This window comes from Gorilla gorilla, chromosome 9 (genome assembly GCF_029281585.2).
Source record: "Gorilla gorilla gorilla isolate KB3781 chromosome 9, NHGRI_mGorGor1-v2.1_pri, whole genome shotgun sequence".
Lineage (NCBI taxonomy): Eukaryota > Metazoa > Chordata > Mammalia > Primates > Hominidae > Gorilla > Gorilla gorilla.
This window is the reverse complement of record NC_073233.2, coordinates 84,346,185-84,364,687: the sequence shown is the minus strand read 5'-3', so window position 1 is coordinate 84,364,687 and position 18,503 is coordinate 84,346,185. Positions and strand designations below refer to the sequence as shown.

The 18,503-nt window shown below is 36.5% G+C and overlaps 1 protein-coding gene across 15 annotated transcripts in view; it reads right to left on the bottom strand.

The window, feature by feature from the left end:
- The window catches only part of EMSY (EMSY transcriptional repressor, BRCA2 interacting), a 110,549-nt gene that overhangs the window by 77,957 nt on the left and 14,089 nt on the right, over positions 1-18,503 (bottom strand). For 4 of the 15 annotated variants that reach the window (XM_055356843.2, XM_019037534.4, XM_063693393.1 and 1 more), the window contains exons 5-9: positions 18,389-18,430; positions 14,821-14,996; positions 13,168-13,320; positions 9,473-9,732; positions 723-999 (exon numbers count right to left, since the gene is read on the bottom strand). In XM_055356843.2, coding sequence (XP_055212818.2) covers positions 723-999; positions 9,473-9,732; positions 13,168-13,320; positions 14,821-14,996; positions 18,389-18,430 — 908 coding nt within the window. The remainder of the gene's footprint in view (positions 1-722; positions 1,000-9,472; positions 9,733-13,167; positions 13,321-14,820; positions 14,997-18,388; positions 18,431-18,503) is intronic. The other 11 variants (XM_055356846.2, XM_063693394.1, XM_055356848.2 and 8 more) reach the window with 5 other exon arrangements.

The window sequence follows — 18,503 nt, the reverse complement described above, 5'->3', positions numbered from 1 at the left end:
GGCGGGTGGATTGTCTGAACTAGGGAGTTCCAGACCAGCCTGGGCAACATGGCGAGACCCCGTCTCTACCAAAAATACAAAAAAAATAGCCGGGTATGGTGGTGTGTGCCTGTGGTCCCAGCTACTCAGAAGGCTGAGGTAGGAGGATCACTTAAGCCCGGGAGGTGGAGGTTGCAGTGAGCCAAGATTGCTCCACTGCACTCCAGCCTGGGTGACAGAGCGAGACCCTGTCTCAACGAGAAAAAAAAAAAAAAAGAAAAGAAAAATGTAGGAGACTGAAGAAAAAGCAAATGGCATATCCTTGAAACCATCTTCTTCCTCCTACCTCTTATCATTTACTTTGAAGAGGATGTGTACTTGATGTTTCCTCTGAAGAACCTATGGTAATATAATTTCAAATTTCTCATTTAAAAATTTCATTATATTAAAGATATTTGTACAGACCTTTGAAATTTATAGTGACGAGATTTAACCTACATTTTGTGAATGTTAGCAGCCCAGGTAATTAGGTATTTTGCAAAACAACTTGGGGCAAGCATATTAATATAAGAAAATGGAATCACCTACCATCTTGACATTCTCAAACTGGGGTACATGGGGTGGTGATCTTGGGTCTAACAGTAGGGACCTTCATATCCAAAGCAGAGAAACATACCCACCAAGTTTTCTTCAAAATTCCATATAGCAACTGTGACAGAATTAAATTGTGAAACAGCACTCACCTTGTGCTACTGTTGACATGACCACAGATGGTGTAGAGGACACCACAGCTGTTACTGCAACTGTATTAGGAATAGGTGATGGTGTAGAACTGCTGCTGCCACTGCTGCTATTACTGACCAGAGAGGACTGTGAAGCAGTTATAACAACTGGCGGCTTCTGGGTTGTAGAAGCAATGACTGACGTTGGTACAAGCTTAGTGACTGCTGCATAGTTATGGGATTTGGAGAGAATGTTGGGCACGAAGGTTGAGCTTGGTGATGTGGTGACTATAATAACCTAAGGAATAAAAAATAAGTTATTTTTATGTACCTACTAAACTACTAATGTATCTAGACTCACAGTTAGTTATATATAATTTAAAAATAGCTTATGAAAAACGAAGAAGCAATTCAACAGAGAATATACAACTAAAATATATTAAAATTTTCCTTTACTAGTAATCATCAAAATGCATTTATAAGCAACAATTTTACAAATCAAATATTTTAAAAGATAACATCAACGCTGTATAAGATACAGGAAAGTAGACATTTCAGCATACTACTTAGGGAGTATAAATTGGCACACTCTTTCTAGAAAGTAATTTAAACATTCATTCGTTTATAAATATTTATTGAGCACCTACTATGTGCCAGGCATGGTTCTAGACACTGGAGAATAGAAGAATGAACAAAAGAAACAAAGTTGATACCTTCAAGTAGCTTACATTTTAGTAGTGGGAGAGAAATAAACAGAAATGTAAGTATATGTCACACAGAGACAAATGGAAGAGACAAAAAAGTATGGTAGGAGAATAAAGAATGATGGGAGCACCGTATGATTTTTTAAGTAATGTATTCAATAAAGACCTCTCAGTAAGGTGACATATGAACAGAAACCAGAAGGAAGTAGGGATATGAACCATGGTGCTACCCAGAAGACCATCCATCAGCACAGGGAGCAGTAAATACAAAGGCCCTAAAGCAGAAGCAAGCTTGGTATGTTCAAGAAACTTCAAAGATCTAGTGAACGGGATAGAAATGTATAGGGTACAAAGTAGTAGTAGACAACTGCAGAGACGTAATGAAGACTAAACCATGTAAGAGCATGTTGACAGTATATACCCTTTATATGATGTGATGAAAAAGGTACTTTCTCTCTGAGGTCTTCTGTCCAAAAACCCATAATCATAGTCTAATCATGAGAAGAACATCAGACAAATTCTAACAGTTGGGGTATCTACAAGATACTTGACCAGTACTCCTCAAAATTGTCAAGGTCATCAAAAAAAAGGAAAGTCTGAGAAACTTTCACAGTAAAGAGGAATCAGGAGGAGCCTAAAGAGAAATAACAACTAAATATAATATGGTATCCTGGAACAGAAAAAGACAATAGGTAAAAACCAAGGAAATATGAATAAATCATGGACTTAATTAACATTAATGCATTAATAGTCTTTATTAGCTATAACAATGTATCACACCAATGTAAAATGTTCAGAATAAAGGAGACTTCTCAGGAAGTTGGTAAAAAACAAAACAAAGAGAATGAGAAAACTGGGTGCAGAGTATATGAGAACTCTCTGTACTATCTTCTCAATTTTTCTGTAAATCTAAAACTGTTTTAAAAAATAAAGTCCATTTTTTAAAAAATCATTACTCTACCTGTTAGGTAAAAAGTACAGTAGGGCAATGAAGGTAGAAACAGGGAGACAAATTAAGAAGCTCCTGTAACAAACCAGGCAGGGATGATGGTGAACAAAGTATTTGTGGTGGAAGAAGTAAAAAGTGAACAGATTCTGAATACACTGCAAAGGTAAAGCCAACAGGATTTGCTTGTATGTTGATATGAAGAATGGAGAAAAAGAGAGGCAGGAAAGAGATGTCAAGGTTTTGCCAGTATAACTAGAAAACTGTAGATGATTTAGTGACAAATCATTCCAGACAGAGAGAACAGTATGAAGGAAAGGACCTAATGTCAGAAGTAGCTTGATAAATTTAAAAACAGAAAAGAAAGCAGTGTAGCAAAAAGCACATAGGGCAAAGAGGAGTTGGAAAAGTAAGCAGAGGCTACATCAAATGCGGAATTTAGATTTTTATACTAAGTATAATAGAAAGCCACAGGAATATTTTAAGTAGGAAGAAAAACAAAATTTGATGTATATTTTAAAAGATCGCTCTAGCTGCTACATGATAAGAGGCAAGAGGGGAAGCAGTGAGACCACTTAAACTATTGCATCAGACCAAGCAGAAAATGATAGAGGCTGCCTGCGCCGGAGTGTTAGTAGTAGAAATAAAGAAAAGTGATCAAAGTCAGATTATTTTGAAAAGTAGAGAGAACAGGATTTGTTGATGAATGGAAATGGCAGGGTTAAGGAAAAGACCGGAATCAAGAATAGCTCCTACGGCTAATATGTATTGGCTTATTTAAATCTCCCAACAATTCTATGATATGTGTACTATTATTATCCCCATTTTACACATGAGAACACAAAAATTATTTAGAAGTCTGTAGTATCACATTTTTATTCTGGGGTGGTATAGTAAAACCCAAAACAGAGCAGATTATCTCCTTCCTCTTTAAATGAAATTATTTGTACCTAGCTAGAAAAGAAAAACTGTTTTGAAAAATCTAAAGAATTTAAGGGAAAATTCTTTTTCATTTTTATATCACTTCTAAAGAAGGCCAGAAGTGAGTCAGTCAAAATTTACTGAATATATCTGTACTCAGGACCTACATCTCAAAGAAGCTCGGACCATAACATTGTTATTATATACTTTGAGTGTTACAGAGAATTACCAGATATAAGTTCTTATCCAGTGTTACAGAGAATTACAAGATATAAGTACTTGTCCATTACTTTAAGGAGTTTGTTAGTTAATTATTTGAGGCATCAAGAAAGATACATAAGATCAGCAAACACCTATATAGAGTCAATCAGCGTATTTATAGATAGACTTGATCAGCAAATACCTATATAGCATTATTAGAAAACAACAATCAACCATGATACAAGCTGAGAAATAGACCAATATGGCAAAAAGACCACAAGCTTAAATAAACCTGCACTTAGATCCTGCCTCTGCCACTTAAAAATGGCAGGCCCCTGGACATGTTGGAATCTCTGGGCTCCAATTTTCATCTATAAAATGGGGATAATAATACCTACCTTGCAAAGTCATTACAAGGATTAAACGATATAATGATGTTAAGCATCTGACATAGTGCTAGGCACATAGCAGGTTGTCAATATTTGGCAGTCAACAAATGGTACTTATTAGTAGCTTATTACTACTACTTAATAAATGTGAAAAGGATATCAGTAAAGGCATTATACATCAAATCAATCTGAAAATGTATTTCAATATACTTTTTTTCACTTAAAACTTTTCTTATTTTTTTCCCAAATTCTGATACCTCTGAGAATCCAAAGAATTCACAGCTGCTGCCACAGCCAAACCATTAGAGTAGTAATGGCAATGAGGGTTCACTTTTGCCAGTTCTGAACTAATTGTCGTAGCTTCCTGGAGCACAATGCTTATAAGGACTTTGAGGCCCAGATAAGAATTCACCAAGGCTTAGCAGGAAAGTATGCCACAGTTAATTAGCAATGTCTGTCATGGGCAAGGGCAAGGGAAGCATTCACACTTGTACCAAATATTTGCAATTTCAGAATTAGAATATACATGTAAGCTTTAACATTAAGACAAAACTTCAGCAAAATGAATCTAGAGTCTTTAACAGCATATTTTAGGTTACAGATACAAATGATAAAATCTATTTTGAGATTTCAGCCTGCAAGATGATTTCTGATCTGAAAAGAAGTTATCCTTCATTAGAGATCCACCTTGGAGGAAACCTACTTGTACTTTAAAGTTACTCATTACAACAGAAGGAAGTATAGGGGTTTAAAACCAAGTGAACCAAACAGTGTTTATTCAGGCCATAATTCAAATTACTGACCTTCTAGCACTCACAAAAACTCCTTAAGAGTGCTGGGACTTGCACCCTAAGGACAAAATGAAAAATATCAATCAAGCACATGAAGGCATAAAGCTAAATTCTGCTGCTCTGATATATAAGTGCTGCATCAATGTTATATTTAAAATGAAGGCACCACATTAACACAGGTGGAAATGTGTCTACCCTGAAAATATATTACCTATTTGAATTTGAATAAAGTCCACAAATTCATAAATAATTATACTTAATATAAAAATCACTTCACCTACAATAATTCCTAAGTTGCCTTATACAGGATTTGTGACAAATCCAAAGTGAATGCAATAATGGCAACAGCCTTGGATAGATTTCAGAAAAATCCAATTACCCAAGCAAAAGAAAAACATAAAACTCCAAGAACATTTATTAGTCCTACCCATATCAGCTTGTCCACAAAATAATAAAAGTAATGGCATTGAGTACACAAGAAGTAAAAGAGTACAGTTTTACATCTGGAACATAGTAGGTGCTCAATAAATATTTGTGGAATGAATGAGTCTTATTTTTAATTTAATTTGTTTTAAACATTTGTTTTTTTTAACCATAGTAAGCCAAATCTAAGGTTCTGAACCTGAACTCTCATGGTATGGCTCATATATAACTTGGGAGATAAATATGCCCTCTTTTAAACATCACAAGTCTGAAAACCTCAACTATCCATTCTCAATTGAAAATTCAGAAGAAAAAAATAAAAATAAATATATGGTAAAGTCAACGAACTTAAAAAAAGTTCACAAACTTCACTGAGTCCTCATCTACTACACGTATTTTTAGCTAAGTCTACTGAAGAAGACTGAAAAGTTAATAGTGTTAGGTGGCATTTACTGAGCACTCACTGTATGTACCACGTTAAGTTTTTTTTTTTTTTTTTTTTTTTTGAGATGGAGTTTAGCTCCTGCTGCCCAGGCTGGAGTGCAATGGCACAATCTCGGCTCACTGCAACCTCTGTCTCCCGGGTTCAAGCGATTCTCCTGCCTCAGCCTACCGAGTAGCATGTGCCACCACGCCTGGCTAATTTTGTATTTTTAGTAGGGACAGCGTTTCTCCATGTTGATCAGGCTGGTCTCAGAACTCCTACCCTCAGGTGATCCGCTTGCCTCAGCCTCCCAAAGTGCTGGGATTACAGGTGTGAGCCACCACACCCGGCCTATGATCATCTTTATTTTATAAAGAAACAGGCTCAAGGGAGGTAGCTAAGCCAGTATTGGAACCAGATACTTCTATTCATTCATTAATTTACTCATTCAACAAATATTAATTAGCACTTACTACATGCCAAGTACTATTCTAAATACTAGGGAATACATTGAAGAATAAGACAAAGTCTCTACCCTTAGCAGCTTATAGTCCCTGGGAGAAATAGAAGATTAACAACTTTGCAATATAATATCAACTAGTTGTAAGTATAATGAATAACAATAAAACAGAGTACAGGAATAGAAGGATATGGATGGGAGGTAGGTACGCTTTTAGCTACAGCTTTGCTTTACTATTTCTCAAATACTAAATTAAAAGACAAGACAAGAAGCAGGGAAGAGAGAAGAATTACTGAGAAAATAAGATCCAGCAACAAAGGCAGTAAAAGCGTTATAGTAAGTAGACTTAAAAATTCAGGGCACAGCAGACTGATGCCACCTAATATAGGGCCAGCTTAGAAGGCAATAACTATAATAGCATATAAAAAGTGACATTCAGAAAGACTATCTTGGAGTCATCAAATAAAAATGTAAAAATTATCCTCAGTATAAAACTTAAGAAGTCATCAAAATAGTTAATTTCTATTGAAGGGATATGCTTCAATGAACTGACGATTTCCTTTATTTGGAACAGCTCATTAATCAACAGTGTAAATAAACAAAACTCTACACTCCATAAAATACCTGCAAGGGAAGGAACTAACAACTGTTGAATACATACCTTATGTTGCTCTTTAAATATCCAATCTCATTTAATCCTTGCAATAATGTCCTAAGATGACATCATTCTCATCTCATAAATGAGTGAACAGATTTAGAAAGACTAATTTATTTAGGTCATACTAGAAGAACTAGGGTTCTAACCCAGGACTCTTGACTCTCAAAGTTTTTGTTTGATTCTAATACCATACCATAATCCCTCATCTTCAGACTGAAAATAGAATTACATCCCACAGATCAGCTCATTATCACTTCTAGTTACTAATAATGATAATTTTTAATATATTATATAGTGACATCTTTGCAAGAAACTCGAGGAGGTTCTTTAAGGGGAAGTTATCACAGGAGTAAAGATTCAAAGGTTGAAAGACCATACACCGAACACAGAATTTACCTCCACTCCTTCCCCAAAATCCCTCTAAAACAGCATGAAGGGATTTTTTTTTTAAAAGGGAAAAGGCACATAAACCTATAAGGTCAAAACAAAAAGGTGACAACAGCTATAAAGTTTGGAAACTGAAAAACAGACAAATAAGAATGGATTAAGCATATCTAAGAGTGTAAAAACCTAAGGCAGTAAAGAGTAACAAAAAATAAGGCAGCCTGCATTTGTGAGCCCCAGAAAGACTCAGGAATTGAGAGCACCAGATACTTCTGAAGTGGGGATAAACATGCAACTAAAGAGAGGAAAATTAGTTGAAAATCTGTTTAAGAACGATTTAGATCCCTAGCTATTCTCCCCCATCCTAAGGGAAGGCTAAGAATTTACTGTCATGAGGGAGATTGACAAAGAAATCTAATGACATCAGGCACATCTGGGGGGCCAGGTACTATGCTAAAAACAGAGGAGATAAGTAAAGTATATATATCATGAATGGTGAGCCCACCCAGCCCTTTCCCTCTATTTAACCCCCAAACAAAACACTGCCAACCAGGCTTATATTACTCAAGGCAGGAGACTGGGATATTTCTGAACAATCCTACCAGTCCAAACAAAAGCCCTAAAGACAGTGACAAATGGTGGAGGTAAAGGGGTAGTGGATGTTCCTGAACAAAATAGTCCGGCTAGGTCAATTTACGATGAAAGTCACCAGTCAGCATGTCCCACCCATACACACAGATCTTTCTGTCACTTTTTAGTGCCTATTTTCATTTGTAAGCAGACAGCCAGACACTTAAGAAAACTAAATAAAAGAGATCAAAACAAATAGATAAAAGGAACTTACAGAGAGAACATGAAAGAAGAAAACATTTAAAAAATTGTCATGAATCTCATTAGGTAAGAGAATACAATGCTTCTATGAAAGAGTAGGATGCTTTTTTTTTTTTAAAAGGAACTTTGAGAGAAAAAGAGTTACTAGAAATTTAAAGTATGAGAGCAAAAATGAAAAACTCTATAAATGTAGTGAAAAATAAAATTAAATGATAAAGAAAATAAAAATACTGAACATTTACTACGTGCAAGGCTGTAACAATTTTTCACATATTATTTCATGTATTTACACCCAAAAATCCTATAAAATAAATACATTGTTTTCTCTGTTTTATAGATGAGAAAACTTGGGTAGAGAGTTTAGTTTTCCCACAGTCAAGCAGCTAGTAAGTGGCAAAAGCTGGGATCTGAATCCAAGAAGTCCAATTCCAAAATACAGGCTTTTTCCATTATACTAGAGTAGGAAAACAATGCAAACAAATGGAAAATGGAAATGAGAAAGATAAATGGATCAATCCAGGCAGTTCAATAGGCAAATAACAGGTGATCCAAAAAGAGAAAACAGAGACAAATCAAATAACTCAAGAAATGTATCAGAATTGAAGGACATAAATATTCAGAATAAAAGGGCCCACTGAGTATACAACCTAATCGATGAAATAAAGACCCACACCAAGGAACATTACCTTGAAATTTCAGAATTCTGAAAGTTACTGAAAGTTTGTAAAGAGAAAAACAGTGTCTGAAATTAGAATGGTACTGGACTTCCCAAAATCAATAATGGAAGCCGGAAGCCAACAGAGCAACAACGTCTTCAAAAATTCACAGGGAAAATGACTCCCAACCTAGAATACTTTTCCTAGTTAAACCATAAAAAAAGTGGGAAGGTAGAATAAAGAAATTTGCAGTCTACCATGCAAGGTCCCCAGAAATTTACTTTCCATCCACCCATACACCAGGTAGCTACTGGAGGATATGCTCTGGCAAAATAAGCAAAGAAACTAACAAAGAAGATCAGAATGATGGTTAAAGAGAGATCCCAGAAATATAGGTGTACAACAAGCCTAGAGAGCCATTATGGTCCATCCAGATCAGTGTGGGAAGACAGAGGGGTCTAAAAACATGAAACTGACAAAATACTAATGACTTCAACACATTTAGAGAAGAGTTTAGGCATGAATTAATAGCAGCATACAAAGAATTTAAAAAGAAGATAACAAAAGTTATTCACTTAATTATATCCTTCCTTTCTTCTATGAAACACCTGACAACTTTACTACTTTGGCAAATTAAAACCTGAGTTGCTACAGGGAAGGTCATACAAATATAGGTTAAAATTTTTTTCTATTTTAAATTTTTTCCAAATAGGATTACAACTATAAAATAGAGCACAATTCTTAGAAGAGATTCGGCTGTGTCATATTATGCAAGTCATTTAACATTGCAAAGCCTCATCTGCAAAACTGAAATAATAATACCTATCCCAAAGCCTTATCTAGAGAATTAAACAAAGTAAAAGATGTGAACATCCCCAGCATAATGCCAAGCACATAGTAAGCACTCAGTGCATGTTTATTAAATCTGAATCATACTGTCTGAAAGAAACAATCGGCAGGCAGAGACTCCCTCCACCACATACCTTCTGTGTTGTTGTGTTTGTTGTCTGTGTTGATGGTTTAGTGAAGGTTATTTTTACAGGAGACATGTGGGGTGGTAAGGAGTTGGCAATGCTCTGCATGATGTTGCTCATCTTGGGACTACCAGTCACAGGCACAGTGATCGTCTTTGAGACTGGAACAACGGCCTTTGGAACTTCCTTTAGAACAACAGGAGAGGAGCTGGAAGAGTTTGTTCGCCTTCGTTTTCTGGGTTTTTCATCTTCATCTGAACAGCTTACACCTGAAGGGCAATGACAATACTGCTATATGTATACCAAACTAATCTTGCATTATACACTTTATTTTTAAAATCTTTATATCATCCTTGTCCTCTCTCTGTCTTAAGCTATTAGTCAATAAGTTCTATCAATCCTTCCTCAGAGAAATGGCCTCTGAATGCCTTCCCTCCTTTCTTTTAAGACAAAGTCTCACTCTGTCACCCAGGCTGGAGTGCAGTGGTGTGATCTCAGCTCACTGCAACCTCTGCCTCCCAGGTTCAAGCGATTCTCCTGCCTCAGCCTCCCAAGTAGCTGGGATTACATATGCCCGCCACCACAGTCAGCTAATTTTTATATTTTCAGTAGAGACAGGGTTTCACCATGTTGGCCCAGGCTGGTCTTGACCTCCTGACCTCAGGTCATCTGCCCCCCTTGGCCTCCCAAAGTGCTGGGATTACAGGCGTTAGCCACCGTGCCTGGCCTTCCCTCCTTTCTTTAAACCTATGGCCATGTCAGGCCTTCTTATCTCCTGCCTGTATCTTAGCAACAATCACCTAAAAGATGTCCATGCTTCCAGTCTGTCCACTTCTATCTACCCTCAATCCTACTACTAGTTGCAAAATTTCACATCTCATCATGCCTATGCACTGCCTAAAATCCTTTAGTAGTTTTTATCTCCCTACAAGATGAGGCACAAAATCATTACCATATCATTCAAGACTCCATATCTTTCCAAGAACACAATACCTGTTACATCCAACCCCATGTACCCCTATAATCTTTGATTCTGAACTGCTAACCATTCCCCAAAGCCACCTTAACCACATTCTATCCATCTCTGAGTATCCATATACTATTGTTCCTTGGGGAATACTACCTAACATCAATGACCTCTTCATCATTCTGCAATCATCATCCTACAAGCCATCTCCTTAGCGAAGCTTTCCCTTATTCCTCTAAGCAAAGCTAATCCACCTCTCCCCTAAGCTGTACCACTTACCAGATGGCAATGTGATTGTCTACATATCTCCCATTAGTCAGGGGCTCCCAGAGGGTAATGACTAAGTCTTATTGGTTTGTTTCCCCAGTATAGTGCCTTGCACATACAAAGTTAGGTAAATAAACAATTACATCTCAAACTAATGTTGTTGGTATGACTTCTAAGCATAAAGCAATAGTCTTCCTGTTACTTAAAACTACATATTATGTGAAATAGTTTCTTCATGTTTGAGATGCACTTTCGGTATTTTACTTACTTACTTACTTACTTATTTATTTATTTATTTATTTATTTATTTATTTATTTATGAGATGGAGTCTCACACTGTTGCCCAGGCTGGAGTGCAGTGGTGCGATCTCAGCTACCACAACCTCCATCTCCCAGATTCAAGTGATTCTCCTGCCTCAGCCTCCCAAGTAGCTGGGATTACAGGCACCTGCCACCACACCTGGCTAATTTTTTTGTATTTTTAGTAGAGACGAGGTTTCACCATGTTTGCAAGGCTGGTCTCAAACTCCTGACCTCAGGTGATCTGCTCGCCTCGGCCTCCCAAAGTGCTGGGATTACAGGCATGAGCCACCATGCCTGGCCTAGTGTTTTCTTTTCTTTTCTTTTAAGATGGAGGCTCACTCTGTTGCCCAGGCTAGAGTGCATGGCACGATCTCAGCTCACTGCAACCTCTGCCTCCCAGGTTCAAGTGATTCTCCTGTCTCAGCCTCCCAAATAGCTCGGATTACAGGCGCCCACCACCACACCTGACTAGTTTTTGTATTTTTAGTAGAGACAGAGTTTCACCATGTTGGCCAGGTTAGTCTCGAACGCCTGACCTCAACTGATCCACCCACCTCAGCCTCCCAAAGTGCTGGGATTACAGGCGTGAGCCACTGAGCCCGGCTCCAGCCTAGTGTTTTAAAAATGATCAAAAAGTAGGTCTCTACAGTTATTTTAAAAGACCACTTTGGCTAAATCCGCAGAAATCAGATATAAATCTAATTAATAGTCCTAGATTCTGCATTTTTTCTTTATGAACTAAAGCCTCAACTGTTTTTGTAGACTTTTTAAAAATCAAGTGAGAAACATGAAACACAGCAACTTAACATAGAAAATCTCTGCAGAGCAGACATAAACAATTATATAGCATGACTCGTGAAATTAGTAATAAAATATAACCCCTACACCTTCAATTTTTTAACTCTTAAACAGGGCCGACAAAGACCTAGAACTGTTCCTGTCTAAAACAGCAAACTTTACCTCTAAGTTACAAAGAAATCAAGTTTATAACTATATTGAGAAAAATGAAAATCAAATATTAATCACCTCCAGTTGACAGGAAAAACAAAGCAAAAAATAAAATTTAAAAAGATTCTGGCTTCCTCAGTTTCTGTCTCTCACTTCCTCTCTCACCATGGGATCTCTCTGCATACTACCTGCTCTCTTTCCACTTTCTGCCATGAGTTGAAGCAGCATAAGATCCTCACCCAAACTTGGACTTTCCAACCAGCAGAATCGTGAGCCAAATCAACCACTTTTCTTTTTTTTTTTTTTCTTTTTTTTGAGACAGAGTCTTGCTCTGTCGCCCAGGGTGGAGTACAGTGGCACAATCTCGGCTCACTGCAACCTCTGCCTCCCGGGTTCAAGCAATTTTCCTGTCTCGGCCTCCTGAGTAGCTGGGACTACAGGCATGTGTCACCACGCCCAGCTAACTTTTTGTTGTTGTAGTATTTTTAGTAGAGACGAGGTTTCGTCAGGTTGGCCAGGCTGGTCTTGAACTCCTGACCTCAGATGATTCGCCCGCCTCGGCCTGCCAAAGTGCTAGGATTACAGGCGTGAGCCACCGTGCCCGGCCCCTTTTCTTTATAAATTACAAAATGTATATATAAAGCAACATTGTCTTAACAGAAATTAAAAACAAAAAAATGAAAAAAAGATGAACAGGACACCAAACTGCTTCATAGGGTAGAATCAAGGAATTAAAAACTACAAACAAAAGAAACTTCAAAAATTACAGTCAATTAGAAATAAAGATAGGCTCTCTAGAATGTTTCACTGAATATAACAGCTGGATAATACATTATATAAAATAATCTAAGAAAATACTACAAAGATTAAAATTATAGGAGAAATATTGAATAAATTACATAAGCACATTCCTTCAGTTTCTATTCACAACATTTCTATTTCATGACAATCAAAAAAGTGAATTCTTAAGGATAACACAGTTCAAAGGCAGATTACCCACAGACAATGAAAATGAAGTCACTTCTGAAACCCGAGAACTGATTAAAAAAGCAATATATACCTAGTCATATGTAAAGAAAGGAATTCTTCAAAATCTTCAAAAACTAACCTACTAACAGCTAGTGGACCAATGATTTAATCCAGGAAGGCAGGTCTAATCAGAGCCTAGACTGCAGCATTTAGCCAAGAAGGCCCTGATAACACTGAGAATATCACTTACTTTTGACATAAACAGTACTTCCACTTGGCAAGACAACTACATTGGAGGCAGGACTGGCAGGTCTTGGAGACTTAACCGTTGCTATGCTGCCACTTGGAACAGGGGTAGAGGTTGGGGTTGACGTGGTACTTGTGTAGGAATAGCAAACCACTACTGAAGGAACGATAAAAAAGTTTGCTGTTAACTTTCACCAAAACTGTCCAGGCATACAAAAAAATTATTTTTATTGCAGGCCAATTTTAACATTTTCATGTGATCAGAAGTCAGAGGCCAGTACTAGGTATTAGGTCCAAAGATTAAAAGGCATTAATAACCTTTCCTGAAAATTATCACTTAAATAGATTTTTCCCAAGTATTTAACAGCTTGTCTACAGGTGACATTGCTGATGGAGAAAAACACAGTTACAAAGAAATAAAGTTTAAAATTATACTGAGAAAAAATGAAAATAATTTTCACTCATGGCAGGAGTGGGACAACAGGCACTTACTTGTATTCCCTTTTAATACTAATAGCAGCACCAATGATATGGGTGGATAATTTTTCCCTAACCTTAGCAATTTCCAACGTGGCCACTAGGGAACAATCAAGGTAACGTTCTTTTCTATAAATCAACTCGCTAGTCATTGCCATCCAAGCAGCACAACAACTCAACTAAAATAATGACAACATCATATTTCAACCTATCATTCAACGAAGGGATACAGCTAAACAACAGTAAGAATAGGTTATAGGCACCATTTATTGAGTACCACACACTAAATCCTTTCCATACATCTTCACTAATTCTCACAATATCCGACAAATTAAGATTCAAACATGGATTTGACTAGTGGAAACTCTGTATTCTTTCCACTCTACCTGAGAGTCAGTAGATGGAAGAACTCGATGGAGGCCAAGTTTATACACTGTCTTCCTCCAAATATACCTTTTCTCACCCTAAAACAGAGCCTGTCATGCATAAAAAGAGTGTCTTACTCTGTTCCATGGCCATTGCTAGGTAAGCAAAGACAATTCCCCAGAGTAACCTGACAAATGCATTGTTTTTAGGGTCATTGTCATGCAACATCAAACTAAACTACTTGAGTCAATCCAAATATGCTCTCTCAAATTTAATATTACTCTTGGTAGCCTCTAGAGAATTGGAGGATTTTTAAAGCATGTGTCAATTACTAGATAAATAATGATAAAACCATTCTGCCAGGGAATGGATTCAGCACATTCATTAACCAGAACAAAGAAGTAGCATATATCACTGATTCCAGAAAATGAAAACAGCTTTATTTTCTAAAGCTATCAGTTCAGAATCATTTTTTAGTAGCTAAATGACTTCTGTTACCTTATTTATTTTCTAATGTCATCCATTAAGGCCTTCTATTCATTTTTAACAAGACACACTGATATCAAAAATCCATTCCGAGGTTTTTGCAATTTTGATGATTAACATAATTCACACCTTCGACAAAAGGGAGACCTAAATTTTGTCTAAGACTAAAAACCTGGCAGTCTAATTTCAGAATTAGAGTTTCCTACTATGTTTCATAACCTTTAAACACTAGAATAAAAGTAGATGAAAAATAAGACAACTTTTCTTGAAATTTTCTTGAAGATTCTAAGAAAAGTAATCTCTAACACAGGCATATTCTTCTACTCACCTTCCTTGCTTCCTGTTTCTGCAGGCACTGGAAGAGATGCATTATGCTGGATAGCTGCATTAGCAACAGCATTAGCTGTTACAGTAAAGGCGGTTTGGGGAACGAGCCGGGGCATCAGTGGTACCAATCGACGACCTTCAATGGACCATTCTGAAGAGCTATTAGGTCCAGACATACTAAACAAAAAAGAAAGCGCTGCTACAAGGGTTTTCAATCACTAAAAACAAATCAAACATATATGCTCAAACATATATAACTTTTTAAATTATAAAAAGTGCCCTGAGTGAATAGGAGAGGCTTTATTTTAAGCAAGCAAGATCAAAATTATGAATAATTATAATTCAAGGAATGTCACACACTTAGGTTCTTACACAGTTTATTCTATAATCTGAATCTTATCATGAACAAAACTGAAACTACGAGAAATCTTCCTATGCCTTCTAAATAAATATCGGCCTTGGTTTCATTAACTTAAATCTGCTATCACTAATGAAAACTAGTATTTCAACTAGTTTTTAGAAGTTAATTTTATAATTAACACAAGAAAGTAAAAAGCACTTATAATTTTAAAAGTCAGATTTTCCTTAATTAAGGATGGAATTCACTGAACCTTTTGAAAATTATCTAACTGCCTGCATGGCCAGAGGTTCTAAGGCTTTCAAACAAGGGAAACTGAGGCAGTAAACGAGGGAGCCTAAGTAGAAAAGAACAGAAGAGTGCTGTATATATAACCGTATGTGTCACTGACAATGTATTGTTATTATCCTTCCTGTTAAAAACAGACTAGATCTAAAGACACTAGAAGAAACGCACCATTACTTTTATTTATTTATACCACCCTTCACTCTAAGAAGGAATTGAGACAATTGAACTCTCTAAGCAAACACCATTCTCAGTTTCTCTACCCTAAATTCCTGGAGCAAATTTTATTCCAAGAATCCAACCGGAGGTTGAAATATCAAAACGTAGTTGTATCACTTCTCTTAACTTGGCTCTATGAAAGACCCTGACTAATGATTAGTGCTGAAGTTTAAATTCACTCAGAAATAATCAATCTCTTCACACTAAATCTGAAATATTTCTGCATTTGAAACCATAGGTTCTTCAAACCAACTTACAGTTTAAGACTCTGTATGTCCACCCATTCTCAGATTTAGATAAGAGTATAAAGCCCTTGTTAGTGGGCAGTGGAAAAATGATAATGCTAATAATGATAGTAATGATGATAGTTATCATTAAGCACTTATGTCAAGGATTGTTCTAAACATATTACATGTATTAACTCTTCAATCCTATGAATTTGGTAGTATTATTACCTCCATTTTACAGACGAGGAAACTGAGTCAGAGATATCAAATAACTTGCCTAAGGTCACACAACTAATAAATGTCTCCTTCGACCAGCATAATCATACTACTGAAATTATTTGACAGATAAGTAGAAAGTATAAAATTTTTCAAATGGGTTTTGCCTTTGATGTATACCAACTGGATAGTGCTGTTGAATTACTACCAACTTTCACTGAATGGAATAAATCACTTTTACAGTTTAAGGATTTAAGTTCAGCTCAGAAAGGAATTTCTAAGAGCCGATGAATCCAGTTGGGTTACTGTGGAAAATGTGTAAATTCCTTTATGGTTTAACACAGTCCTACCTAAGACAAAGGAAAGGGGAATTCCTAAAACTTCAGTAACACTCACAAATTTGTTATTATATAATCCCCAAGTTGATGCTACTTTTGAAACAAAGAATGGTACAAACAAGAAAGAAACAGAAAAGCTCATTGTTAGAGGAAAAAATTCTAAAAGCTATTCAGCATATTCTTGGCTTACTTTTATTTTGCTATCAGTTTATTATAATATCACTAATAAGCTTGCTTGGTGAGAGTTTACCACACAAATTAAGTGACATCTACACTTACCTGGTGCATTGTTTAAGTGGTGGCAGAAATTATGGAAGATTAATAATTTGAAGCACATGAACATATGCTACTGAAAAGACAAAACTTGCAGTGCAAAAGACACAACTGCAACTTTTAGAAAGATCTATAAATCTTCCAAATTTCTACTCATGCAAACATGCTCAAACTTTGAGTGAAAAATTAAGTATCATGTTAGAATTAGATCAGAAATTCCTATTTGCTTAGTAATGAAGATGTAAGTGTAAATATGCATTAGTTACACAAGTTATCTAAACTAGATTTTATAGACTAAACATCTTCCTGGAGGGCTTCACTGAGATACTTTAGTGTGAGTATAAGAATGTCTCTCTATTTATACTAAGTATGACAGGGGAAACCTTGCTTCAGTCCCTTTTCTGAGAAATCTAAGATTATACTAATGAAACTACCTTGGCCCACATATCCTTTGGTGTATAAGGCACCAGTAAGAAATCCTCATCCTCACACAGAAACTGACCCAGTATCCTGTGAATGTCTGAGTGATGGGGAAAGGATTAAGAGAGCAGAAATTCCAGATAGACACTTTCTCCTGAATCTAGAGACAACATGGGCAAGAGTGGTCCAATTAAAAAATCTGAAGCTCCTTGACATCCAAGGCATTAATACTGTAACATTCTGACATAATTAAAAACTGAATTAAGAGTATCAAACTACTTAATAAGTGGCCTGGTGCCAAAAAATAAACACGTGTTATGTTTCAAGCCACAAGAAAGGCTTTTCTTTGATCCCAGATATCCCACTCCTTTTGTTTCCCCCTCCTTTGTGCTCAATCTTCTCAGCTTTCTCATCACCTTTTAACCACATTCCTTCAGGCCTTAACTCCTATTTTGAGTGGGGGGAGGGGAGGGGAGGAGAAAGGGAATGCAGTCAGTTCAGGCGCATTCCTTTAGTTGTTTTTCTAGGCTTGGAGTATGAAGCCCTCCTATAGATAATCTTTGGAACTAGGCTCTGTTCCTACTTCTGAGGGGAAGAGGGCAGAGGAGATGGAAAGAATGAGAGATCTATTCCTTCCTCACCAATCCCCACTCACTGACCCCTTGAGCTCAACAAGTAAATAAAACATCTGATCCAACTAAAACAATAATATATTAAAACAAGAATATAGAAAAACCTAAGAAGCTCAAAATTATACACTGAAGTAAACTCTTTTCAAAAAAATGAAATTTATGTATTAAAGAAATCAGAAAGGAGAGAAAAAAGAGGAAACACAGGCAGATAAAAGCCAACTCTCAATTATCCATGCTGATGGAGAGAGGAGGGAAAGGGAGAGGTCAAATAGATTAAAGAAACTCATATATTATCCAAAAATATTTTGGCAAATACTTGTAAATTCTTCCACCAAACCTTTTCCAGGACAACTAACAAGTAGTAAAATGACTAATTAAAATTTTCACCTCCTCTCCCTTCCCACCCTCTGACTAGAGGTACTCCCAAGCAGCAAAATGGCTAAAGGGTGGGCAGTATTAGGAGGGGGAGGAGGGGAACAGAAGGAAAGCAAGGGGCATGGTTAATTCATAAATGGAATAATGTGCCCCTGAATAATTGAGAGCTTCGATTTGGAAATAAATACAAGAAAAAGCCTGAAATAATAATAACCTATTTGCATACCTGTAACTTGGTCTTTCACCCAAATATAAGGATAAATTCATTCTTTAAAGGGGAAAAAAGGAAAAGGAGACTAAATAAATGTTATCCTTTAAGTATGAAACTGATGCATCAACTT